This window comes from Balaenoptera borealis (assembly GCF_965194805.1).
Source record: "Balaenoptera borealis genome assembly, chromosome: 6".
Taxonomy (NCBI): domain Eukaryota; kingdom Metazoa; phylum Chordata; class Mammalia; order Artiodactyla; family Balaenopteridae; genus Balaenoptera; species Balaenoptera borealis.
This window is the reverse complement of record NC_138863.1, coordinates 89,344,100-89,371,127: the sequence shown is the minus strand read 5'-3', so window position 1 is coordinate 89,371,127 and position 27,028 is coordinate 89,344,100. Positions and strand designations below refer to the sequence as shown.

General features: G+C 35.9%; 1 protein-coding gene and 1 long non-coding RNA gene across 2 annotated transcripts in view; one reads left to right on the top strand and one right to left on the bottom strand.

The window, feature by feature from the left end:
* LOC309630506 overlaps positions 1 to 12,608 on the top strand; it is a 42,583-nt gene extending 29,975 nt beyond the window's left edge. Inside the window, exon 3 of the long non-coding RNA XR_014245720.1 lies at positions 1,877 to 12,608. This is a non-coding gene — a long non-coding RNA (uncharacterized lncRNA). The remainder of the gene's footprint in view (positions 1 to 1,876) is intronic.
* The window catches only part of LRP1B (LDL receptor related protein 1B), a 1,905,856-nt gene that overhangs the window by 482,419 nt on the left and 1,396,409 nt on the right, over positions 1 to 27,028 (bottom strand). The window contains exons 39-42 of the mRNA XM_082395829.1: positions 21,983 to 22,109; positions 21,705 to 21,856; positions 21,291 to 21,415; positions 19,661 to 20,032 (exon numbers count right to left, since the gene is read on the bottom strand). Coding sequence (XP_082251955.1) covers positions 19,661 to 20,032; positions 21,291 to 21,415; positions 21,705 to 21,856; positions 21,983 to 22,109 — 776 coding nt within the window. The remainder of the gene's footprint in view (positions 1 to 19,660; positions 20,033 to 21,290; positions 21,416 to 21,704; positions 21,857 to 21,982; positions 22,110 to 27,028) is intronic.

Below are 27,028 nucleotides of genomic sequence, written 5' to 3'. Positions count from 1 at the left end.
TCTGTTACTGTTTTTTAAATAAGTTCATTTGTATTATTATTTTTTTTTAGATTCTGCATATAAGCAGTGTCATATGATATTTGTCTTTCTCTGACTGACTTCATTTAGTATGACAATCTCCAGGTCCATCCACATTGCTGCAAATGGCATTATTTCCTTCTTTTTTATGTGTGAGTAATATTCCATTGTATATATCTACCATACCTCCTTTATCCATTCATCTGTCAATGGACATTTAGGTTGCTTCCATGTGTTGGCTATTGTAAACAGCACTGTACTGAACATTCGGTGCATATATCCTTTTGAACCATCATATTCTCTGGATATATGACCAGGAGTGGGATTGCTGGATCATATGGTAACTCTATTTTTAGTTTTCTAAGGAACCTCCATACTGTTCTCCATAGTGGCTGTATCAATTTACATTTCCACCAACAAGGTAGGAGGGTTCCCTTTCCTCCACACCCTCTCCAGCATTTATTGTTTGTAGATTTTTTGATGATGGCCATTCTGACTGGTGTGAGGTGATACCTCTTTGTAGTTTTGATTTGCATTTCTCTTATAACTAGTGATGTTGAGCATCTTTTCATGTGCTTGTTGGCTATCTCTATGTCCTCCTTGGAGAGATGTCTATTTCGGTCCTCTGCCCATTTTTTGATTGGGTTGTTCGTTTTTTTGATATTGAGCTCCATGAACTGTTTGTATATTTTGGAGATTAATCCCTTGTCCGTTGCTTCATTTGCAAATATTTTCTCCCATTCTGAGGATTGTCTTTTTGTTTTGTTTATGGTTTTCTTTGCTGTGCAAAAGCTTTTAAGTTTATTAGGTCCCATTTGTTTATTTTTGTTTTTATTTTCATTACTCTACGTGGTGGATCAAAAATGATCTTGCCGTGATTTATGTCAGAGAGTTTCTGCCTATGTTTTCCTCTAAGAGTTTTATAGTATCTGGCCTAACATTTAGGTCTTTAATCCATTTTGAGTTTATTTTTGTGTATGGTGTTAGGGAGTGTTCTAATTTCATTCTTTTACATGTAGCTGTCCAGTTTTCCCAGCACCACTTATTGAAGAGACTGTCTTTTCTCCGTTGTATATTCTGGTCACCTATGTCATAGATTAGGTGGCCATGGGTGCATGGGTTTATCTCTGGACTTTCTACCCTGTTCCATTGATCTATATTTCTGTTTTTGTGCCAGTACCATAACCATACTGTTTTGATTTCTGTACCTTTGTAGTATAGTCTGAAGTCATGAAGCCTGATTCCTCCAGCTCCATTCTTCTTTCTCAATATTGCTTTGCCTATTAGGGGTCTTTTGGTTTCCGTACAAATTGTACATTTTTTTGTTCTAATTCTGTGAAAAATGTCTTTGGTAATTTGATAGAGATTGCATTGAATATGTAGATTGCTTTGCATAGTATAGTCATTTTGACAACATTGATTCTTCCAATCCAAGAACATGGTATATTTCTCCATCTGTTTGTGTCACCTTCAATTTCTTTTATCAGTGTCTTATAGTTTTCGGAATACAGGTCTTTTGTCTCCTTAGGTAGGTTTATTCCTAGGTACTTTTTTTTTTTTTATGCAATGGTAAATGGGATTGTTTCCTTAATCTCTCTTTCTGATCTTTTGTTGTTAGTGTATAGGGATGCAAGAGTTTCCTGTGTATTAATTTTGTATCCTAGCACTGTACCTAATTCATTGATGAACTCTCGTAGTTTTCTGGTAGCATCTTTAGGGTTTTCTATGTATAGTATCATGTCATCTGCAAACAGATAGTTTTACTTCTTTTTTTCCAATTTGGATTCTTTTATATCTTTTTCTTCTCTGATATCTGTGGCTAAAACTTCCAAAACTACAAAACTATGTTGAATAAAAGTGGCAAGAGTGGACATCTTTGTCTTGTTCCTGATCTTAGAGGAAGTGCTGTCAGCTTTTCACTATTGAGTGTGATGTTAGCTGTAAGTTTGTCATATATGTGCTTTATTATGTTGAGGTAGATTCCCTCTATGCCCATTTTCTGGAGAGTTTTTACCATAAATGGTGTTGAATTTTTTCAGAAGCTTTTTCTGCATCTATTGAGATGATCATATGGTTTTTATTCTTCAAATTGTTAATACAGTGTATCACATTGACTGATTTGCATATATTGAAGAATCCTTGCATCCCTGGGATAAATCCCACTTGATCAGGGTGTATGATCCTTTAAATGTGTTGTTGGATTCTGTTTGCTAGTATTTTGTTGAGAAGTTTTTTGTCTATGTTCATCAGTGATATTGACCTGTAATTTTCTTTTTTTGTGTTATCTTTGTCTGGTTTTGGTTTCAGGGTGATAGTGGCCTAATAGAATGAGCTTGGCAATGTTCCTTCCTCTGCAATTTTTGGAAGAGTTTCAGAAGGGTAGATGTTAAATCTTCTCTAAATGTTTGATAGAATTCATCTGTGAAGCCATCTGGTCCTGGACTTTTGTTTTTTGGGAGTTTTTAAATTGCACTTTCAATTTCAATACTTGTGATTGGGCTGTTCATATTTTTTATTTCTTCCTGGTTCAGTCTTGGATGTTTGCACCTTTCTAGGAATTTGTCCATTTCTTCTAGGTTGTCCATTTTATTGGCTTATAGTTTCCTGTAGTAGTCTGTTATAATTCTTTGTATTTCTGTAGTGTCCATTATAACTTCTCCTTTTTCATTTCTAATTTTATTGATTTGAGTCCTCTCCCTTTTTTCTTGATGAATCAAGCTAAAGGTTTATCAATTTTGTTTATCTTTTCAGAAAACCAGCTTTTAGTTTCATTGATCTTTTCTATTGTTTTCTTCATCTCTAGTTCATTTATTTCTGCTCTGATCTTTATGGTTTCTTTCCTTCTACTAAGTTGGAGTTTTGTTTTTTCTTCTTTCTCGGGTTGTTTGAGCTGTAAGGTTAGGTTGTTTATTTGAGATTTTTCTTGTTTCCTGAGGTAAGATTGTATTGCTATGAACTTCCCTCTTAGAACTGCTTTTGCTGTGTCCCATAGGTTTGGATCAACACGTTTTTGTTTTCATTTGTCTCTCAGTATTTTTTGATTTCCTCTTTGATTTTTTCAGTGACCCATTGGTTATTTAATAACATATTGTTTAGCCTCCATGTGTTTGTGTTTTTTACAGTTTCCTTTTTTCCTGTAATTCATTTCTAATTTCAGAGGGTTTTGGTCAGGAAAGATGTTTGATATGATTTCAGTTTTTTAAAAATTTATTAAGGCTTGATTTGCGACCTAAGGTGTGAACTATCCTGGACAATGTTTCATGTACACTTGAGAAGGAAGTGTATTCTGCTGCTTTCTGATGGAATGCCCTATAAATACCAGTTAAGTCAATTTGGTCTAATGTGTCCTTTAAGGTTTGTGTTTCCTTATTAATTTTTTGTCTGGATGATGTGTCCATTGATGTAAGTGGGGTTTAAAGTTCCCCACTATTGCTGTGTTACTGTTGATTTCCCCTTTTGTGGCTGTTAGCATTTGCCTTATATATTGAGGTGCTCCTATGTTGGGTGCATAAATATTTAGAATTGTTATATCTTCTTCTTTGATTGATCCCTTGATCATTATGTACTGTCCTTCCTTGTCCCTTGTAACAGTCTTTATTTAAAAGTCTGTTTTGTTTAATATGAGTATTGCTACTCCAGCTTTCTTCTGATTTCTATTTGTATGGAAATTCTTTTTCCATAGCCTCACTTTTAATCTGTATGTTTCCCTACGTCTGACGTGGGTCTCTTGTAGACAGCATATGTACAGGTTTTGCTTTTATATTCGTTCAGCCAGTCTATGTCTTTTGGTTGGAGCATTTAATCCATTTACATTTAAGGTAATTATCAATATGTATGTTCCTATTGCCATTTTCTTAATCGTTTTGGGTTTGTTCTTGTAGGTCTTTTTTCTTCCCTTCCTCTTTTGTTCTCTTCTCTTGTGTGTTTTCCACCTAGAAAAGTTCCTGTAGCATTTGTCATAAAGCTGGTTTGGTGGTGCTGAATTCTCTTAGCTTTTGCTTGTTTGTAAAGCTTTTGATTTCTCCATCAAATCTGAATGAGAGCCTTGCTGGGTAGAGTATTCTTGGTTGTAGGTTTTTCCCTTTCACCCCTTTAAATATATCATGCCACTCCCTTCTGGCCTGCAGTGTTTCTGCTGCACAAATCAGCTGATAACCTTATGGGGATTCCCTTGTATGTTTTTTTCTGCTTTTCCCTTGTTGCTTTTAATATGTTTCCTTTGTATTAAATTTTTGTTAGTTTGGTTAATATGTGTCTTGGCCTGTTCCTCCTTGGGTTTATCATATATGAGATTCTCTGTGCTTCCTGGACTTGGTTGACTATTTCCTTTCCCATGTTAGGGAAGTTCTTTTAGTATAATCTCTTCAAATATTTTCTCAGGTCCTTTTTTTTTCTCTTCTTCTTCTGGGGCCCCTATCATTTGAATGTTGGTGCATTTAATGTTCTCCCAGAGGTCTCTGAGACTGTCCTCATTTCTTTTCATTCTTTTTTCTTTATTCTGTTCTGCGGCAGTGATTTCTACCATTCTCTCTCTTCCATCTCACTTATCTGTTCTTCTGCCTTGGTTATTCTGCCATTGATTCCTTCTACTGTATTTTTCATTTCAGTTATTGCACCGTTCATCTCTGTTTGTTTGTTCTTTAGTTCTTCTAGGTCCTTGTTAAACATCTCTTGCATCTTCTCAATCCATGCCTCCATTCTTTTTGTGAGATCTTGGATCATCTTTACTATCATTATTCTGAATTCTCTTTCAGGTAGATTGCCTATCTCCTCTTCATTTAGTTGTTCTTGTAGGTTTTTATCTTGCTCCTTCATCTGCAGCAGATTTCCCTTTTGTCTCATTTTGTCTAACTTACTCTATTTGTGGTCTCCTTTCTGCAGGCTGCAGGATTGTAGCTCCTCTTGCTTCTGGTGTCTGCCCCGGGGTGGGTGAGTTGAATATTGAGTGAGGCCTCCCCTTTGCTCTGTGGTTGTCACCGCCCCTCTCAGGGGCATGGTGTGCTCCATAGTTGTCGAGGTAGAAGCCCCGAGATCTGTTTCTTAGCTGTGTTTCTGATCTGCAGTGTGAGATAGGTGGGATTGGAGCACTCCCACTTGGAGAGAAGCTTCTGGGTATTCCTCTTCTGGGGCTGTTCATCTGTGAGTGTGCTCAGTTGTGTCCCCTTTCACCCATTGTGCAGGCTCACAAAGTACACTGTTGTTTGCACTCCTCTCAGTCCCACCATTTGCTGGCAAATGGCCTTCATGACTCTCAGGTATTGTTTTCACCAGGCCACCAGCACAGATCCATTGAAGTCAGGTCCCAGTACTGCAGTAGTCATGCATCTGTACCCACTGTGGGATCTATGGAGGCAGCTCAGACTCTGGCCTCACCCAACCCTCAACTGTATGTGCACACAAAGCCCACAGCTGCTAAAGCCAGACCCGTATCAGCTGCAGGAGCACTTGTTGTCTGTTTGGATGTTCCTTAGGCAATGAATTTAGGAAGCCATCAGCAGAGGTGTAACTCCATGGTTTGTGTAGCTGTGAGGAGAAATTTCAGGTCTTCTTCCTTAGTTGCACAGCCCCTGGGGCTCAGCTGTGGTTTCAGCTCCACCTCTGCATGTGTTCCTCCCAACAGTTTCTGCTCCCGAGGCTGCCCTGGAGCACACGTGTCTGCGCAGGCCAGTGAAGGCATTCACAGGCATGGCCAGCGCAGCTGGAGGAGGCTTTGGCAGGGCGGTGCATGGGCCACAGGATCGGCGCAGCCTGAGGAGGCTTTGGCAGGGGTTGTTCTCAGGCCCACCAGGACTGGTGTGACCTTTGGAGGCTTTGGCAGGGGCAGCACTTGGGCCCGCCAGGGCCTGCATGGCTGGAGGAGGTTTTGGCTTGAGGGGCAGGCACCCCTGCTAGTGCCTGCAGAGGCAGGGGCCGCCATATGGGGAAGGGAGTTTCAAAGGTGGCCCCACCCCTTGCATGCCAGTCAGCAAATGCACCGTGCTTCTGTGGTGGTCCAGGTTGTGGTTCCCAGTTGTGGAGCTCCTTAGTCCCGTCCTTTCAGGCTGTCTCTTCACAGCCAACATCTATCCTCTCCCTGGGTCTGCTCTCCAAACCCCACTTTGCAGCACCCAGTCCCCCTCTACACCATGAGACACACGACTTGGGCTGGAGTGTGCAGGGCTGTAGCATGGACCATGCACGTAGTTCTTACTCTGTCCTCTCAGAGACTGGTTGCTGCATTCCCCTCCGATCCCCCAAAGCTTCTTCTCTATCCCAGATGATCTCTCCACCGTGAGGTGGCTTTCCTGAGTGTGGGAACCTCTCCTCTCCTTAAGCTCCCCTGCCCAGGGTGCTGGTCTCATCCTGTTTCCTCTTTTCTTTTTTTCTTTCTTTCATCCTAGCTGGTTGCATGGGGATTTTTCTTGTCCCTTTAGGTGTCCAAGGACCTCCACTAGTGTTCAGTAAGTGCCCTGTGAGAATTGTTTCATTTGTAGATGTATTCTTGATGTACTTGTGAGGAGAGGCGAACTCCAAGTCCTCCTATTTTGCCATCTTGACTCCTCCCCCTGATCAATTTTCTTTTTTTATATAAATGTATTTTATTTATTTATTTTTGGCTGCGTTGGGTCTTTGTTGCTGCATGTGGGCTTTCTCTAGTTGCGGCAAGCGGGGGCTACTCTTTGTTGTGGTGTGCATGCTTTTCTTTGCAGTGGCTTCTTGTTGCAGAGCACAGGCTCTAGGTGTGCAGGCTTTAGTAGTTGTGGCATGCAGGCTCTAGAGCACAGGCTCAGTAGTTGTGGTACATGGTCTTAGTTGATCCATGGCATGTGGGATCTTCCCAGACCAGGGATCAAACCTGTGTTCCCTGTATTGGCAGGCAGATTCTTAATCACTGAACCACCAAGGAAGTCCCAATTTTCTTATATTTAGCCAGATTTGCTTTGTGGCCTAGCATGTATTCTGTTCTGGAGAATGTTCTATGGGAACTCGAAAAGAATGTGTATTCTGCTGCTTTAGGATGGAATGTTTTATAAATATCAATTAAGTCCATCTGGTCTAATGTGTCATTTAAGACCTGTGTTTCCTTATTGATTTTCTGTCTGCATGATCTGTCCACTGATGTAAGTGAGGTGTTAAAGTCCCACACTGTTATTGTGTTAGTATTGATTTCTCTTTTAAGGCTGTTAGCATTTTATATATTGAGGTTTTCCTGTGTTGGGTGCATATATATTAATATTTACAATGTTATATCTTCTTCTTGGATTGATCACTTGATCATTATGTATTGTCTCTTGCAACAGTCTTTATTTTAAAGTCTATTTTGTCTGATATGAGAATTGCTCCTCCAGCTTTCCTTTGATTTCCATTTGCATGGAATACCTTTTTCTGTCCCCTCACTTTCAGTCTGTATGTGTCTCTAGATCTGACGTGGGTCTCTTGTAGACAGCATATATATGGGTCTTATTTGTGTATCCATTCCGTCAGTCTATGTCTTTTAGTTGAAGCATTTAATCCTTTTATATTTAAGGTAATTATCTATTATATATGTTCTTATTGCCATTTTGTTAATTGTTTTAGATTTGTTTTTGTAGATCTTTTTTTCTTGCTTTTCTCTTTTGTTCTCTTGTGATTTGATGACTATCTTTAGTGTTGTGTTTGGATTCCTTTTAATTTTAGTGTGTACATCTATTATAGATATTTTGTTTGCAGTTACCATGAGGTTTTGGTATAGCGGTCTACACGTATACATGACTGTTTTAAGTTGCAGATCTCTTAATTTCAAATGCATTTCAAATATCCTGCATTCATACTCTCCTCCTCTTATGATTACTGGTTTTGATATCATATTTGTATGTAGATGATTTTCTACCTTTACTGTATGTGTGCCTTTACTGGTGAGCTTTCCTATTAATTGTCTTGTTTCTACTTCCGGCGTTTTCTTTTCTGCTTAGAGAAGTTCTTTTAGCAGTTGTTGTAAAGCTGGTTTGGTGGTGATGAGTTCTTTTAGTTTTTGCTTATCTGTAAAGCTTTTGATTTATCCACTGAATCTGAACAAGAGCCTTGCTGCTGGACAGAGTGTTCTTGGTTGTAGGTTATTCCCTTTCATCACTTTAAATATATGGTGCCACTCCCCTGTGGCCTGCAGAATTTCAGCTGAAAAATCAGCTGATAGCCTTATGTGAATTCCCTTGTATGTTATTTTTTGCTTTTCCCTTGTTGCTTTTAGTATTTTCTATTTGTGTTTAATTTTTGTCAATTTGATTAATGTGTTTCTTGGCATGTTCCTGCTTGGGTATATCCTGTATGGGACTCTGTGCTTTTCCTGGACTTGGGTGATTGTTTCATTTCCCATGTTAGGGAAGTTTTCAGCTATTATTTCTTCAAATATTCTCAGGCTCTTTCTCTCTCTCTTCTCCTTTTAGGACCCTATAATGCAAATGTTAGTGCATTTGATATTGTCCCAGAGGTCTCTTAAACTGCCCTTATTTTTTTCATTCTTTTTCTTTATTCCATTCCATGGCAGTGATTTCCACCATTCTGTCTTCAGCCCACTGATTCATTCTTCTGCCTCATTTAGTCTGCTATTGATTCGTTCTACTATATTTTTAATTTCAGTTATTGTATTCTTCAACTCTGTTTGGTTGCTCTTTATATTTTCTGACTCTTTGCTAAAATCTTTTTATAACTTCTCGCTCTGTGCATTCATTCTTTTCCTGAGTTATTGGATCACCTTTACAATAATTATTTTGAACTCTTTCTCAGGTAGATTGCCTATCTCCACTTCACTTAGTTGTTCTTGTGTTTTATCTTGTTCTTTCATCTGCAACATATTCCTTTGTCATCTCATTTTGTTCACATTTCTATTTGTATTTTCATGTATGTGGTAGTTTAGTTACATTTCTCAACCTTGGAGAAGTGGCCCTCCATAGGGGATGTTTTATGTGTCCCAGCATTACACTCCCCTTCATCACTCAAGGGCCAAGGACCAGCTGTTCCCAGAATAGGTTCTGACTTGTGTTTATGGACTCAGTTTGGCAGGCTGCAGTATGGTGGTTTTCTAGCTTCTGGTGTCTTTCCCCTGGTGAGTGAGGCTGGTCTAGAGGCTTGTTCAGGCTTCCTGGTGGGAGGGTCTGGTGGCTGCCCACTAGAGTTTGGAGCTAGGTGTTGTCCCTCTGGTGCGCAGGGATATGTCAAGTGGTGTGTCTAAAGGTGGTTGTGGGCTCAGTCTTTAGGCAGCCTGTCTTCTGATGGCTGGGGCTGTGTTCCCACCCTGTTGGTTGTTTGGCCTGAGGCATCCCAGCACTGGAGCTTACAGGCTGTTGGGTGGGGCCAGGTCTTGGGACCAAAGACCCAAAATGTCTGGCTGAAGCCAGAGTGCACGTAGGTCTCTGCTATGTCTGCCACCAGCTTTTATGACCCCAGAGAGAGCTACAGCCATCTGCCACCTCCTCAGAGACACTCTAAGACTTGCAGGTAGGTCTGGCCCATGTTCTTCTGGAGTCACTGCTTCTGCCCAGGGTCCCAGTGCCTGCGAGACCTATGTGCACCCTCCAAGAGTGAAGTCTCTGTTTCCCCCAGTCCTGTGGAGCTCCTGCAATCAAGCCCTGCTAGCCTTCAAAGCCAAATGCTCTGTGGACTCCTCCTCCCGATGCTGGATCCCTAGGCTGGGGCAACTGGTGTGGGGCTCAGAGCTTTCACTTCTGTGGGAGAACTTCTGCAATATAATCAATCTCCAGTTTGTGGGTTGCTAATCTGGGCAGTATGGGATTTGAGTATATTGCGAGTGTGCCCCTCCTACCATGGTTTCTTCTTCATGTCTTTGGATGAGGAATATCTTTTTGTTTTTGGTAGATTCCAGTCTTCTTTACTGATGGTTGTTCAGCAGTTAGTTGTGATTTTGGTGTGTTTGTGAGAGGAGGTGAGCTCACGGTCCTTTTACTTCACCATCTTTCTCAACTGAAACATTTTTGAGTACAGTATAAGCTAGAGATAGAATTTTACTTATTTCTTGCATGCAAATTGTACTAGCAAAATTTATTAAATGCAGTTCATTATTTTTCAACTGATTTGTAATATCAACTTGGTAACAAACACATTTACAAGACATGTATGTGTGGATCTGCTTTAAGCCCTCTTTTCTGTTCCATTTAACTATTCTTTTAATAATATCACATTGTTTTCATTATTATAACTATAATAAGTGAAATTCTTGTCAAGGAGAGACTACAAATTTATATTTTTTCAAAATTGCCTTAGGTGTTGGAATTTTGCTGTTCCATGTACGTTTTAGGATCAGCATATGAAGTTGCATGAAAAAAGTTACTTGGGCATTTTGAATTGCATTAAACTTACAGATAATTTGGGGCAAATTTCCATAGTTATGGAAATCAAATGTTCGCATCATGAAAATTACATTTTCTCCCTTTATTTAAAGTCATTCTTTATGTCCACTAATATTTTATAACTTTCTCTATTACAATCTTGTGCATCCTTTGTTTTTATTTCCAGTTTAAGAGAAGTTTTGCTTAATTACGTGTTTTAACTGGTTATTGAATGTAAGGAAACCATTTGACCTTATTTTAAGCCACGTTTTTTTAAATGATAAACTGCTCTGATTGGCTAAAACAAAACATCAGAATGAATCCTATGGAATAAAGATATTAATCTGTAAAACTGAAACATATATACCAAGTCATAATGTAAAACACAAATTTCACTACTTAATGTGTATTACGGTCAAGTTTGAAGCCATTATTTTAAGGTATTTTTGTTTGTTTTTTAGTGAGAATATGTTGATGTACTGTTAACTGATTTTGTATGTCTGGAACAATCTTTATTTCCCTTCATTTTGAATAACAGTTTAGTCAGTTATAGGATTATATATTTCCTTAGGAGTGTGAACATATTTCTAATGCTGCTGGTGAGATGCCTGCTTAAATTCAATTGTTGTTCCTCTGTAGATAACCTCTCTATTCCTTCTGGTAGCATTTTAAGGTTTTCCCTTTTTTTATGATTCTCTGAAATTTTACTTTGATTGCTGACTTAATTTTATGATTCTTTTCAGTACTCAGAATTCATTTTCAATCTAAGGACCCATTTATTTCCTCTTTTGTAGTAAACTCCATTATTGTTTCTTGGATGATATTTTTCTTTCCTTCTCTCTCTTCTTTGTCATTTGTTGACCTCTACTAGCTATAATCATGTTGAACCTACCAACTTACCTTCCAAGTTTCACAACTGCTCTCATTTTTTTCTGTAATTTACATATTAATTCCTCACTGATTATCATACCATTGGTTCATTTTCACTTTGACTAGTCCAACATAAACTTTATCAATTGGGATTTCTTTTTAATTTTTATTATACTGACCATATTTTTCAGTTCTAAGATTTTTAGTTGTTTTCATTTAAATTATTTTTTTCTTATATAATTTTAGCCTCTTTGGTTTCACCATTTCTTGTACTTCTTATAAACATGTATTCCTTCTCCTCTCTGATGAACTCCCCAAAAAGTTATAAAAGTCTCCTTCTAATTGTTCTATTATTTGTTTTCACTCACTCATCTGCTGGTTGGTGCACTTTTTTTTTTAGCTGTATTTCTTTAAAGTCCATCTATTGTGGAATTTGAATTTGCAGACTCTCCTTAAGTAAGTAATTTTTTAACCTCTCTTCCAGCACTCATTCCCTGTAGTTTGTTGCTTCAGTTGCCTTCCCTTGGCCCCTGGGCCTTAAGCTGCAGCCCTGTCTTTCATAATTCACTTGGATTTTTGGTCCACAGGGCCTATGAGAACTTGAAAAGCCATCAACCTGTAAAAGACTGATGTTAGTCACAGGATTGTTTCTGTATTCTCTAAGCCTCTATGGCAAAAACGTCATATAGGACATTGGTAGATGAAGGAGATGGCACAGCTTTACTTCAGCCTTATTTTCCTATGTGGCAGCCTCACCCCAGTCCCTGGTTCAAGCAGGCTTTAAACTTGCTCCTGTTCCTCTGTAGGATCCATATTCTAGGGCTCAGAAGTCTGATGTTTCAGTCATTCTAACTGCATTGTATTTCTGTTCTGTTTGCTTATTATTCAAGGAAAATCTTATTTTGTTTTTTGAAATTATGAATCTCTTCTTAGTTTTTATTTTTTATAATTATCATCAATCATGCTATGTTTTTAAAGCCAGAGGTAACCTCGGTGTTTTAATTTTTAATATCATGCTGACCAACAGTCTTGACTCTTCACGTATGAAAAGTGAAACATGGCATTTTCCCTTTGCCATACTTTGAGTTCCCAGAGGTTAAAAAAATAATAGACCTTTCATCTTTATTTGCCACTACCTAATAATCTATGGCACACTGTAAGCATGTAATACACATTTAAATGTATTTAGTGGCTCTTCATCTCATCTTTTATACCTCAGAGCAAAAAATTCATTCTACATGAATTGAAAGATAAAGGAGACAGCCTTCATCCTATCCTTTCCCCATATTCAGATATATAAATGATCTAAACCTAAATCTGATTTGTGAAGGTATTTAGAACTCTCTTCTATCTTTACTTAATCACATGTCAGTGAATTTACTTTTTTGGTAACTAACTAACTAACTGGTAAAAGATGTATCAAAAAAAGATGTATCAAAATGAAATGTTTTTCCAGATTTATCAAAATAGAATATCAAAGGGGTTCTGAATTAAGATGGCAGAGTACAAAGAGCCTGAGTTCATCTCCTCCCACAGAAACACCAAAACTACAACTACACGTGGAACAGCTATTTCTGAGAACAACCTGAATACTAGCAGAATAGATTTTCTACAACTATGCGTATAAAGAAAAGGTTACATCAAGACAAGAAGGAGGAGCAGAATGGTGTTCTAATGAGAACCCACACAACTAGTATAGTGGCACACAAGCAGCAGGAATATCAGAGCTGCAGAGGTGCTCCCTGAGGAGCAAGGGTTCAAAGCATCACCTTGGGCTCCCCATCCCAGGGGACTTGCACTGGAAAGAAGAGCCCCATCTTTGAAAATCAGTGAGGACTATGTCCAAGAGAGCTGGAGGGCTGTGGGAAACCAAGACTCTGCTTTTGGAAGAGCTCGTGCACAAACTCACTCCAAATTCCAGTGCAGAGGCAGTAGCTTGAAAAGCACCTGAGTCATGAGATTCATTGACTGATTTTAGGGCATGTGCCAGAGTGGCAGGAATCTGTTGGAACTTTCTCCAGGTACAGAAGTGCTGAAAGGCAACATGTTTTTAAACTCTCCTTCTACCTAGCTGACCTAGTGCTGGGAGGCACCATTTCTGTCATTATCCATCAACCCAGCTAACAACACTGGGCACCCTGTCCCAGTGTTCCCAAGGACCTGCCCTGCCCAGCTCACCTACTTTGGCAAGTTCATCCAAAGTGGCTCCTTCTCTGCCCAACCTGGCAAGCTGCCTTGGATGACAATGGTGTCCCTCCAAAGCAGCTCATGCACTGAGGGGCCATCCCACATTGTGGGTGTCCTCAGCTGGTAACTGCATCCCTCCAAAGCAGCAACCACTTTGGGGAGGAGTCAGCTCCACCTATCAGGGTGCCCACAACAGTTAGAGTCAGAGGTTACAGCCAGCTGGCCTGGGGGGCTACCCCCAGTGCACCTGCAGCAGTCACAGCCCAACCACCCACAGGAAAAGTACACACTGCCCTGGACCACCTGACTCTGGTGACCACAGGGGATTGTGCCTCTGGGCCCAACAGGACACTTTCTACATAAGGCCACTCTTTCAAGACTAGGAGACATAGCTGATTATTCTAAGTACCTAAACAAACACAGACTTAGGCACAATGAGGAGACAAAGGAATATATTTCAAATAAAAAAACAAAACCTCAGAAAAGAAGCTAAATAAAACATAGATAAGCAATTTATGTGATAAAAAGCTCAAATAGGCTCACCAAACTTGGGAAACAAGTGAATGAACTCAGCAAGCTCTTCCGCAAAGAGAAAATATAAAAAAAAGAACCACTCAGGACCAAAGGATACAATAACCGAAATAAAAAATATAATAAGGGGAAGGATCAGCAATCTGGAAGACAGGTTAGTGGAAATCACCCAATTGGAAGAGCAAGAAGAACGAATAATTTAAAAATGAGTATAGTTTAAGAGACCTCTGGAACAATACAATGCAAACTAAGATTTGCATTATAGGGATTCAAGAAGGATAAACAGAAAGGAATAGAAAAACTTTTTGAAGAAATAATGACTGAAAACTACTTTAATGACTGAAAAATCACAAACAATCTAGCCTTACAACTGACACCACAGAAATACAAAGGATAGTAAGAGATTACTACAAAAAATTGTACACCAACTAATTGAACAACCTAGAAGAAGTGGATAAATTCTTAGAAAATCTCAGCAGACCAATTGCTGGTAATGAAACTGACTCAGTAAAAAAGCAAATAAACAAAAAACTCCCAACAAACAAAAGTGTACGACCAGATAGCTTCACAGGTGAATTCTACCAAACCTTTAAAGAAGAGTTAATACCTCTCCTTCTCAAACTATCCCAAACAACTGAAGAGGAAAGAACAATTCCAAACTCATTCTATGAAGCCAACATTACTGATACAAAAACCAGATAAAAGCAGTACAGAAAAAGAAAGTTACAGGCCAATATCCCTGATGAACATAGGCAGTACACTGTTTGACATTGGTCTTAGCAGTATTTTTTTGCATCTATCTCTTCAGGCAAGGGCAACAAAAGTAAAAATAAATGTGACTATATCAAATTAATAAGCTTTTGTACAGTGAAGGAAACTATCAACCAAACAAAAAGGCAAACTACTGAACAGAAATATGTATATACTTTGATTGAATTGTTTTCAGTTTAATTTACCGCGATATAAATAGGATCTGTAACTCAGCAACAACCTCCCATGGCATCTCTTAAATGTCATCAAACATAACATAGCCAGAGTTATCTTCATAAAACAAAAGTCCTATTATATACTTACCTTAGAACACTCCATTGTTTTCCCTTCATCTAAAGAAAATCATAACTCCTTATCTTGAATATTAGTATCTCAGTGTTCACTGTGCCATTTTCACAATAACCAAAGGTAGAAACTCGTGTCCATAAACAGATGAATGGATAAATAAAATAAATGTGGTATATACATACAATAAAATATTATTCAGCCATAAAGAGGGGAATGAACTTCTGACACCTACAATATGGATTAACCTTCAAAACATTATACTGAGTGAATTATGCCACACACAACAAAACATATATTGTATGAATCCACTTATATGAAATATATACAATAGCCAAATTCATAGAGAAAGAAAATAGATGAAAGATTACCAGAGAATACAGGGAGGGGGAATGGGGAGTAATTGCTTAAACAGGGTTTCTGTTTAAAGAGAGAAAAATGTTTTGGAGGGACTTCCCTGTGGCACAGTGGTTAACAATCCACCTGCCAATGCAGGGGACACCGGTTTGAGCCCTGGTCCGGGAAGATCCCACATGCTTCAGAGCAACTAAGCCCATGTGCCACAACTACTGAGCCTGCGGTCTTGAGCCTGTGAGCCACAACTACTGAAGCCTGCATGCCTAGAGCCCGTGCTCCGCAACAAGAGAAGCCACTGCAATGAGAAGCCCACGCACCACAATGAAGAGTAGCCCCCCCCACTTGCTGCAACTAGAGAAAACCTGTGTGCAGCAACGAAGACCCAATGCAGCCAATAAATAAATAGATTTATTTTAAAAGTTTTGGAAATACACAGTGATGGCTGCACAATATCATGAATGTAATTGATGTCACTGAATTGTACCATTAAAAGTTGAAATGGCAAATGTTATGTTTTATATATTTTTTACCTAATTTTTAAAATTAATGTAATTATTAATAATGTAGCATACCCAAAATTATTGAACTGTACACTTTTAATGAATGAGTTGTATGGTATGTACATTATATCTCAATGAAACTTTTTTTTCTTTAGTACTTCTTATCTTGGCAGACCAAATCCTTCAATATTGGACTTCTCTCTAGGACTCGATAGCCTCATCTCACACCATTCATGCCATGAAACCCATGTTCTAATCATACCAAATGATATGTCACTCCTTGTCTACCCTGTGCTTTTTCATGTCTTTATACTTAAAATTTTCTGAGCCTTTAGTCTAGAAGAGTAGTTTGTAATCTTTTTTGTTCTGAGGACTTTTACAGTCTTAAAAAGTATTGTAGACTCCAGCAAAATTTTTGTGTATGTGAGTCACATCTATAGCTATTGTTAGAAATTTAAACTAAAAAACTTGTTTTGATATGTATTAATATATTTTAAAAAACAAAAATGAATTGACTGCATATTAATATAAATAACATCTACAAAAATAGCTGTATTTTTTTAAAATGAGAAGACAGCATTGTTTTATCATTTTATAAATTTGTTTACTGTCTGGATTACTAGAAGACAGCTGGATTCTCACATCTACTTCGTACAATCTGTTGTGTTGTTTTAGTTGAAATTTGTGAAGAAAATCCAGCTTCACACAGCAGTGAAGTTGGAAAAGGAAGGAGTGTTTTAATAACCTTTTCAGATAATTCTGGATATGATTTTATACTACAACAACACAAGTGGTAGTTACTTAAAGGTTAGCTACAGTGTGGAATCAGAAACCATAGTGATGAACTTTTCCTATTCTGTTACATTAAAATTCATTGGTCTATCTTATACTCTGAATGGATCATTTACCCAGGCATGATTTTATCACGTCATTTGGAAAATATTGGTTCCCTGAGTTATGCATATCCTCCAAATGCTGACAATTTCAGCATGCAACACCTCCCCACCCCAAATCACTAGTAATATCACTACCCATCTCATCAGAAAAACCTCTTTAAGTGTTGGGAAGCTACCAAGCTAACTGTGGTGGATACAAGTCTTGAAAATTTTAATTTTTACTTGAAATCTTGATTTTTATTATTTGCAATAAATAATGTAGGTCATTTTCCTTGGAGTGACAGACTCATTGTATTTAGTCTGCCATACACCCAGGTTTGAATAACCATAGTTTGTCTGTTCCTCATTCTTTTAAGTAAAAAATGATATTCCTTAAAAAAAGCATAATCTCAAATAATGACAGAAATACATGGTATCCTTCAGGCAACTATACTTCAGAATGCATCAAAGTTCCATATATGTATTTTATAATATCACACAGCATATTAAAGAGATGTATATTGAAGGATTAATATTTAATAAAATTAATTATTTTACTTTTTCTTCAAGGACATTCTTAAGTGAAACTGGCTCTTTTTTTTTTTTTTCCCTGCTATTAAGTGGCAGTGAAAAATACAATGACTACTAGTACTGTTTGGTGCCACTGTATTGATTAGTGCTAAGGTACCAGCAATTTAGCCACAATGGCTTTTGCACCATTGGTGCAAATGTCAACATAGTGGAAAGGCAAATATCTAGTATTATTATGAAAATAATTTTGATCTCTTAGACTCCTTGAACATGTATTGGGAGACCCTAGGAACCACATTTGGGGACCACTGGTCTAAAATTCTTCCTCCTCCTCTCTTCTCCACCTGGCTCAACAGACAGACTCCTATTGATCCCTTACAGTTCCTCAACTCATCTCAGTGGCATCCTCTACGCTTCCCCAGAAAGATTATTTATTCTCTAGGCCTTGAGTATATTATAGATTCTAGTGAATTTCAATGTCTGTTTACTCATAGTTTTCTTCTTAAACTATGGCTTCTAAAGGTCTATGGACTCATATTCATCTTTATACCCAGGGTACCTGACAAAGAATCTGGAGCACAGAAAGTGAATAAGTTAGTTAATAGATTACAGATGCAACATAAGCACTTCCAACTCTGAATTGTGTCAGTCTAGGAAAATGGAGGGAGGACCAAAGAGAATTATAATGTAAACTTCATAGGGATATACCCAAAGAATCAGTAAGTCTCGAATATGTCTCAACTCTATGATCAGTACGGTTATAGTTGCATCTTGATATATATACACACAAGGAAGCCAAAATGGCATGTGCTGGAATATACAAATTGTTATGAAATTATCAACAAGTATAGTAACCTAGAGAATAAAGAAACAAGAATGTGTATATGCTTGAAAGTACACACTTGAACTGATTTGGAAAGGCTTTCAGGTTTGAATAGGCAAAAAGGATTGTGAGGATATTAAATATTGAAAGAACAAAATTGTGACAGGCTTAGCATGGGATGGCAATGTACAATAGGGAGTTTGATGTGTTTTTCACATGAGTAAGCATATGAATAGATGCTGGATCTCACTAGTTATCAGGTAAATGTATATTAACATAAGTTGACTATTTTTACATATTAGTCATAAGCTAATAAAAATTATAAAATCACTGTCAAAAGTGTAGGAAAATGGATCTTTTTATAAACAGTTAATGAAAACATAAATTGATATGGTCTTTTTGGAGAAATTTGACCAGTTCTAAAAAAAATAAATAAAACAATGATTGATTTTGCAATTCTATTTCTAGGATTCTATGCTAAAGAAATATTCACATGTGTGAAAAAACATATTTATGTGCACAAATGTTCACTGTGACATTGTAGGTAGTGATAAGACACCAAAAACAACCTAAATTATTGTCAGTGAGAAAATGGTTAAATAAATTAGTTTACTCTTAGTATAGGATAGATACAGGCTTTCAAAAGAATAAGATAGAGCCTTATCTTAAATAGCCTTAAAAGCTTTTAAAGATATATTGTAAGTAAGTGAAAAAAAGCAGGTGAATATTGTATCATTACATTTTTGTAATTACAAATGATACACATACCTAAAGAAAATTCTGGAGGCATGACAGCTGTCACTTAGGAGTAAGTAAATGGAATTGATGTTGCAGGGATGAGGCAGAAACTTCAGTTAAAAATCCATATTACTTGAACATTTTATAATTTATGTATTATTTTGCAATTTAAAAAGTAATGAAAAAGACTGACCTCAGTATAGTGAAATTGGAAAAGTGAGGAATATATGGAAATCACACAGAGATAGAGAAGAGAGAGATGCTGAATGAGGAATATGAAGATTGTCCCTGTAAAAGTTGGATGACAGGAAAGAGGTTTCTCTAAATTATAATATGTAGATGATAATTCACACAATATTATGTTTGAGTCCTGTAAAATATTAAAAGTATTGTCCTGTAGAATATTAAAAATATTTTTAAAATATTAGATTATTTAATAACATTTTCTCATCAAGACTGTCATATATATGCACACAAAAAATCTGATACTTGAGAAAATAAAATTCACTGAATATAATTAGGTAGATATTCTTAAAGATATAATTTCACCCACTGGAAGAAAATAAAATTAGTAAGTTTTATACTGAAAAATTATTTTCCATGAATTTTAATACACTTATTTATAAGAAACATTATAAAGGAATATACTGAGCGTTCCATGATTAGAAGCTAATAATCATAATATTCACACTGTACATGCTAGCAGTTAATTACTTCTTTGACTTTTGGGGGTTTGGATGCTATAGTTTCACTCATTCTTGAATATAAACTCTAGGAAAATATAATTGCTACATGAAATTACCACTCTAATTTCTCTACTACAAATGATACTTGTTTCCACCAAACTGTTTAAAAATAAATTGTTGTACTTACTTTCAACGATTACTTGTCTGTCTTCCCAGTTATCTTTAATAAGCTGTATATTTCCAAAGTGTGCATCGCTGTAGAAGATTCGGTTGGTGCCTTTTCTTCTTTGATTATAGTCAAAAGCCAAAGCTATGACATTCTTGAAATAATGTGGATTTTCGTATGGCCTTATTGGTGAATTTAAATTGGTTTCATCAGAAAGATGTATACTTTTTAATATTGTTCTCCCTGAATACAGCAAATAGCCTTCATGCCTTAAGCAAGTAACTCCATCCTCTGCCAAATATCCATGGGCACAAGCACAAGTTCTCTGGGAATTTCCTCGATAAAGACAGAGTTGCTGACATCCCCCATTGTCCTTGGCACAAACATTGGTCCCTAGGGAGAAGAAAAAAGATACACACACGTATGTTTGTGTTTTTTCTTAGAAAAATATTAAAAATTTAATGTTGAATATTCTGGGTTATTTTATGCTTAATTTTTAGACTGGTCAGTATAAATCCAAACACTATAAAGTACTGCTATTTTTAATCACTTCAGTTTAAAACCTGGGATTTTTTATTTCAAAGATCGCATTCTTCTGCTCCCCTGACCATCCAAAGACAAGCATAAAAAATTTCCCTTAATTATCCAGTTAAGTGCATAACTCTTTTGAAACTTGATACTGAGATTACAATAGGTTGTATATATTGTAATCTTTGGTACAAGTAACTGATTCACTCAAAACATGAACTGCATTCACCAAAGAAATATGCAGTACCTTAAAGTCGGTGTCTTTGAAGTATATAAGATATCAAAGAAATTTATGGCTCCAGTGTGCCTACCTTCCTAAGTATATTGGGCATAAGTTTTTCACTCCAGTTTTGAGTGAAGATGTAACATGATATTAAGATTTCTACATCAGACTAATTCTCCTCTATGAATTCATCATCCTCTCCAAAATTATTATACCTTCCTTTGATGTCAAGAAAATTAATTACAGTTTACTCTAATGGACATTTAAAATGAACATTATCTTAATGGAAGTGATATTAAAAAAAATCCAAATCATGTAATATCAGTTTCAAAACAAATTTTAAAGAAATGATGACTCTGGACTTATTTCACACTAATAGCAACCTTCTGGAGCCATCATCACTTTATGTATTAAAATATAATCTGACATGAAAACAACCTTTTGGGCCAAGTAATGTGGCATATTTAGTTAGTTCTAAATAAAGTGTGTGACTATTAAAAATATATATATATATTATATATATATATAATCAAAAAAACCATTTTGGCTGCTTTTTACTCTCTAATATCCTAATTGTGCTTTGTATAGTTCGTTGAATATGTATATTTATCAAGTGTTTCTATATTACTTAGTCTAAACCTATACTGAAGCCATACCAGGTATATAACATGTCCATATACATGCATTGTCCTAGGCAAAACTATCTATGAACTATTATATATTCATTTCATTAGGCTACTATATGATTTTTGTAGGAAATTAGATGTAAAAAAATAGGGTCTTGAGGTTTTGGACTCATATAAGAATTAATCCCTAACTTAAGTTTGATAAATAAATGTCAAAAAAAAAAAAAAGAGAAAGAAATAACATAAAACGTATTTATCATACAAAAGTGCTGACCTTTCTCTCTTACTCGGTTAAAGATTTTAACCTCCTTCAGGTTGACTCCAAGACCCGTTCTCATGGTTACAGTTTCTGTGGCATCATTCTTGTGGCCCCTTCTGATGGACCCGTTGGCATGTGCTCTGCCAAGAAATTGAACATACGTGATCAACAATCTTTAATCCAAATCAAGCCAGTTATTTAAGCTGAAGGTAACAGATGGCCCAGCAGAAGGGAAAGAAACCAACATTAGTCTGTGACATTGAAAGGGTTGAGCCTGGAATAGCAAGAGTGACTGCCTCTTCTGTGGAAATTACATGGTTTTGTGAGATCCTTTCTGTGACCTTGCTAAGGAATGGCTAATCCTACAAGGGTAAAGCAATTGGCACTATAACATTTTGAGACTCAAATACTTATGAAAAAATAAATTACCTGTCAGACCAGTAGATGTAAGCCCCAAAGACTGCAACTGAAAACATATCCACATTGCTCCCTGACAGCACCATCTCTCGATTCCCGCCAGTTTCAAGGTCAATTCTTTCTATCTTGTCTGTACGAGCATCACACCAATACAATTTATTTTCCTAAGTTTGATTGAAAAATAATATTACAAGCTGTTTTTGATTGTTTTATAAATAAGAGAACACTAAAAGTAGACTAATGCAAGTTGGCAGTTAATGCACTTTCAATGCTTAAGAAATCCAACAGACCTCATAGTCAATGGAGATGCCATTTGGCCATGCTATTCCCATGCTTACGAGGACAACCTTCTCTGAGCCATCTAAACGAGCCTTTCCAATGGATGGCATCTGTCCCCATTCAGTCCAGAACAAGTAGCTGAAATTAAATTGCAGATAAATGCAGATAAACACAAAACTGCATATTATTAATAACAGCAATACCATTCATACTAACAAAAAATAATACCATTTAAAAATCAATGTATGTGTGTATTGTTTGCAATAAAATAATTTTTATTATAAAAAAAATTTAACCATTCATAGAAATCAGAAGGAAGAATTTCCAAAATACCTTTTGTACACGCGGCTCCCTATCTGAAATGCTTTTTTTCAATCTACTTGCTTAATTCCTTCTGTTTTTTTAATATATCAAACATTGCCCTCAAGAAGCCTTTTATGTTCTCTCTGATTATTGCACCATATACTCTGCTTCATAGCATGAATTAGAATGGCAAATTTACACTTGTGTTTCTTTACAAAGTTACTTTTTATTAATATTTTTTGCTCCCATTAGACTTTAAGCTCAGTGAGGACAGTGATCGTTTTTCTTATTCACTATTACACCTACAGCACTAGGTAATTTATGAATGTATACATGAATGCATTATAACTTTCAATTCTGTCCACTTAGATTGCTAAATGGCTATGCAACTTTGAATTTTATAAATCATCTTGTGAAGGCATCTTAAAACATGAATTTATACAAAGCAGACATTCTTATTTTAGTAATCTTTTAACGTAATTTGGAAGGACTGTGGAAGAAAATAAAATATAGAAGAAAGAAAATCCATAGTATGCTGAAATATAACATGTCAAAAAATGAAACGTTAAAAAACAGAAGGTACATAATCCATGTTTCTTTCACCTATTCATTCAATAAATATAGTATTTATATTACAATACAGAAGTTCATGCTTTCAGATAAATCAGATCTATTCTTTTGAAGTTATGCCCAGTGAAGTTTTATTCAGCTGTCAGATAACAGCAATGACTAAAGTTTAGAAAAATATGGCAATCATTGATTCATTCAGGTAAAAATGAGTGTGTATTCTGTGCATATTTGAATACATATATAACAGCAATCATACACAAGAAGTGAGACTGCATATAGGAAAAGCAAAGAAGACCTACATTCATATTTTGTATTATTTATCCATGAAAAATGATAAACTACATAAAATATGTATTTCCTTTATGCATATTGTTTTGATTTATTTTAAAAGTTGATTTTTTCCCCTGAAAATGCTGTACAAACTAAATGCATTGGACTTTTACACCCAGACAAATATGAGGTGTGGCTGGAATCCCAAGTATATTAATCCTGAAGAAACTTTCATTCATATTTACAAGCTCTATAAATCAAAAAGGGAAAACTTTGTAGCAAGAAATCCAACTAATATTGGTTAGATCTAGGCTGAAGCAGGCATGGAAATATCTATATTTCTATTAAAATTATGACTTTTAAATCTTTAAGGGACATTGCATTAAAAAATTATTAAAAATAAAAACACTATTTTAACTGAGAGGTAAAATGTGTTGCTTCATTTAACTTTTCAAGGAGAAATTTTAGCATTACTAATGACATTAAAATGACAAGTCAGTCATTTGTTAAGATGACAGGGATGTTACACTGTGAAGGAGGCATTTTGGGAGCCAAGACAGACCTGCGCTTATTTATTCAATCTGATTCTTGTCATCTACTTTTAATACACTCCAGAGTTCAAATATGGAAGGCAATGGGTATAATATACCTTTTATTTAATAGTAATCTTTCAAATGTACTAAATGACTAATAAAAATATCATACCGAGTGAGTAGGTCAAATCAGCCATTTAACATATTTAATTCTCACAACTTTGGAAATTGCAGTTCAGGAAGTTAATGATCCACAGTCACATGGCTGATAGGGGAACTGCACTCAGGCTTTACTTACCCAGGGCTATACCTTCTTCTCTATGCTGTCTCACCAAATAGAAATATAATACAACAATATGATAATCTTAAATCAAGTGATATTTCCCCCTAAGTATAAGGAATATAACAAAGATCTCCATACTTGAAAAACAAAGCAAAACATGAAAAAGTTCTTAGTATTAAAAACAAGTCTCTTTCTTTTTTCCCCTAGTTCCTATTTATTTGAAATTTGCAGTACTTCTAGGCAGGAGGCTTAGATGAATGGCAACAAAATTAGGAATAAAAAAATATTCAAAATAAAACTATCTTGAATACAGATTTTACTCAAATTTTCAGCAATAATTGGACACACTGTCACAATATGTAAAGCCAAAGCTGACTGCAAGCATCACTTTTATGGCTAAAATATTTATCAACTTAATACAACTAAAAGATTCTACACTTGCCAAAATTAAGCAACATTTTATGATGGTCAGGCAAAGAATAATTTATTTGCTCCTTAAACTGAAATTGGAAGTAAAGAATTGAATAGAATTAGGTTAATCTAGCCCTGAAAATACTTTCCAAGGCTATCCCAGATCCAGAAATTTTCAAAATTGTCAAAATCAAATGCTGTATTATATGATCGACATTTCTCTGGATAATAATTTGTTCTACACTGAAAATTCCCTTATTTACAGAAGCTTATAGTTACAGAATTTAAAAACACAAAATTTAAAAAAGACATTCAAAAGTGGTTTGAAGGATTATAGAAATACTATCAGAAATTATCATAGCACAAATATTCCTATTGTCTTAATTAGACACAGAAGTTCTTGGCAGGAACATGTGCAAAGAATACATATCACAAGCTAACTTCCAATTAATTATTGACATTTGGTCAATAGGTAGAAGACTCCATTTGGTAGTGTTGGAGTTTCCAAAGGCCTAGCATACACTTACTGGTCCCCAAAAGTTTTTAAACTTACCATATGACAACTGTACTGATGTCAGAATTAGTTTACACACAGGTGCTCTTATAAAGGAAAACAAATGTTTTTATGTCACAATTAGTCAGATTCAAGCTGAAAAATATACTTTCAATGTATTATAAATGTCCTTGAATAATTTCAAATAAATATTTTTGGGGAAATAAGGCCAACATGAAAACTAAGCTCCAAAGTTGGTGGGGAAAGAGTAAAGGAGTATGGGCAAGAAAGAGAAGAATGAACGTGTCTAAATTGTTAAAGAAATAGTATTAAATATGATTCTTATATTTTAAATATATGAACAATAGTGAAAAGCCACTAATTTGAATCAATGATTTTCTTTTAATTTAAGGTTTTTTTGACTGATAAACTGTTTCTCTGGAGCATAGATCTGAGTTGCAGTTTTTATGATAAATTTGCTATTTCTTCCTATTCCTATCCTTTACCTAAGAGAGTATGAAATAGATACTTATCAGATATGCTAGAGAAAACTTGAAATAACCAAAAATTGCCATGCTGGCACAAAAATGAAGATCACATAATTCTCTTATGTAGGCAGTTGCCTTGGTTGAAAAGAGAATCAAGACTGTCATTGTGTCCTCTGCGAGAGTGGAGGTCAACAGTGTGTTAGTTTATCTGTAAAAATAACAAAAACAAAAAACAGAAGCCCTGTAGGCTTTTATATATATTATATACATATAATATATATTTTATATATAAGGAATAGTAGCTTAGCAGTTTCACTAGAATCACTTAAAACACATATTAATTGAATACCTTGTAGGCCAACGTGTCAATGTCTCCATCTTCAGGCTAAAGCACAGGGAAAATAATATAGTACTGTCAAAGTCTGAATACATTTCATGAATATGTGAATTGGCACCCTTCATCGCCTATGAGGAATACAGTGTATTCCTCTATTCCTGTGAGGGCTTCTTCACATTTCCTTTTTCTTCATTTCTGTGCAGTTTTTGTTTTGAGAAAGTATTACATGCCAATCCCAAATCACTTTTCAAGCCCTGAATTGCTTAGAGGCTCCTGCAATATAAAAAGAACTCAACCACAGATAGCAGAACACTCTGCTAAAAGGAAGAGAGTCTAGAGACAGTAGAACCTTGAATACTACTTTCTAATTTTTTTGTTTTTGACAGTGGTTCGGTGGATAATTCTCAAATATATCCTTTCACTGCAATCATGCACTCATTCAACAAATATTAATTAGGTACCTATTAAGTGCTAGGAACTGATAATATGAAATGAATTGGACTTAGTGACCCTTATGAAGGTCACTGTTTAATGGCAGAGGCAGATGGGTAAGTAAAGAATTACCTGAGAAAAATGCTACCAGCAATGCTTAAAACTTGCTAGTTGTAAGTCTCTATACGACATGAAAGTAGGGGCTTCAACACTGAAACTGTGGAAGTGCTGTGGTGAGAGAAGTTATTATTCCTACAGACAATTTCAGAAATAAACCTTTCCTTTGAAGCAGAATAAACATACAGGCCATCTGGGTTGTTCTCTCCTTACATTTAAGCTTAAAAAATATTTTTAAGTTATTTGTTCTTCAGGCCTTGTTCTGGTTTTTGTTATTCTTAAGTTTTACATTAGATTCCTTCTTGACTCATTACTTTCCAATATGAAGTAATTATATAAAACAATTATTATGTGCGTACCCAGCCAACACTGGAGAAGTATGGAGAAAAAGGCTTTAGAAAGAAAAATTTCTTTGGCATCTGTAATTCCATAGCATGTTAGGCTTATCACCCCATATTATATTTTTAATTCCTTATTTTATGTATTTATTTACACCCTGCCTCCTTGCCCATCCTTTCAATAAATATATACATATACATATACATTTATGTGTACATATATGATATTAGTTTGCTATTTACATGGTTTAACAATGGTTTTCCTGAGTGGTCCATCTTTTATTCACTTTTGGTATTTTCAGTATATAATATTTGATGTTTCCCTATAATCTATGAATTTTCCTATGAAATATTTAACACTGAGATGCCTAGGGCCTAGACTCCTAGTGCTCATGAGTTGATTTGGAATTCTTAAAATATTATACAGAAAATTTTAATTTGTTTCATGAACCCCAAACCATCTTATATATCAGTTATATGCA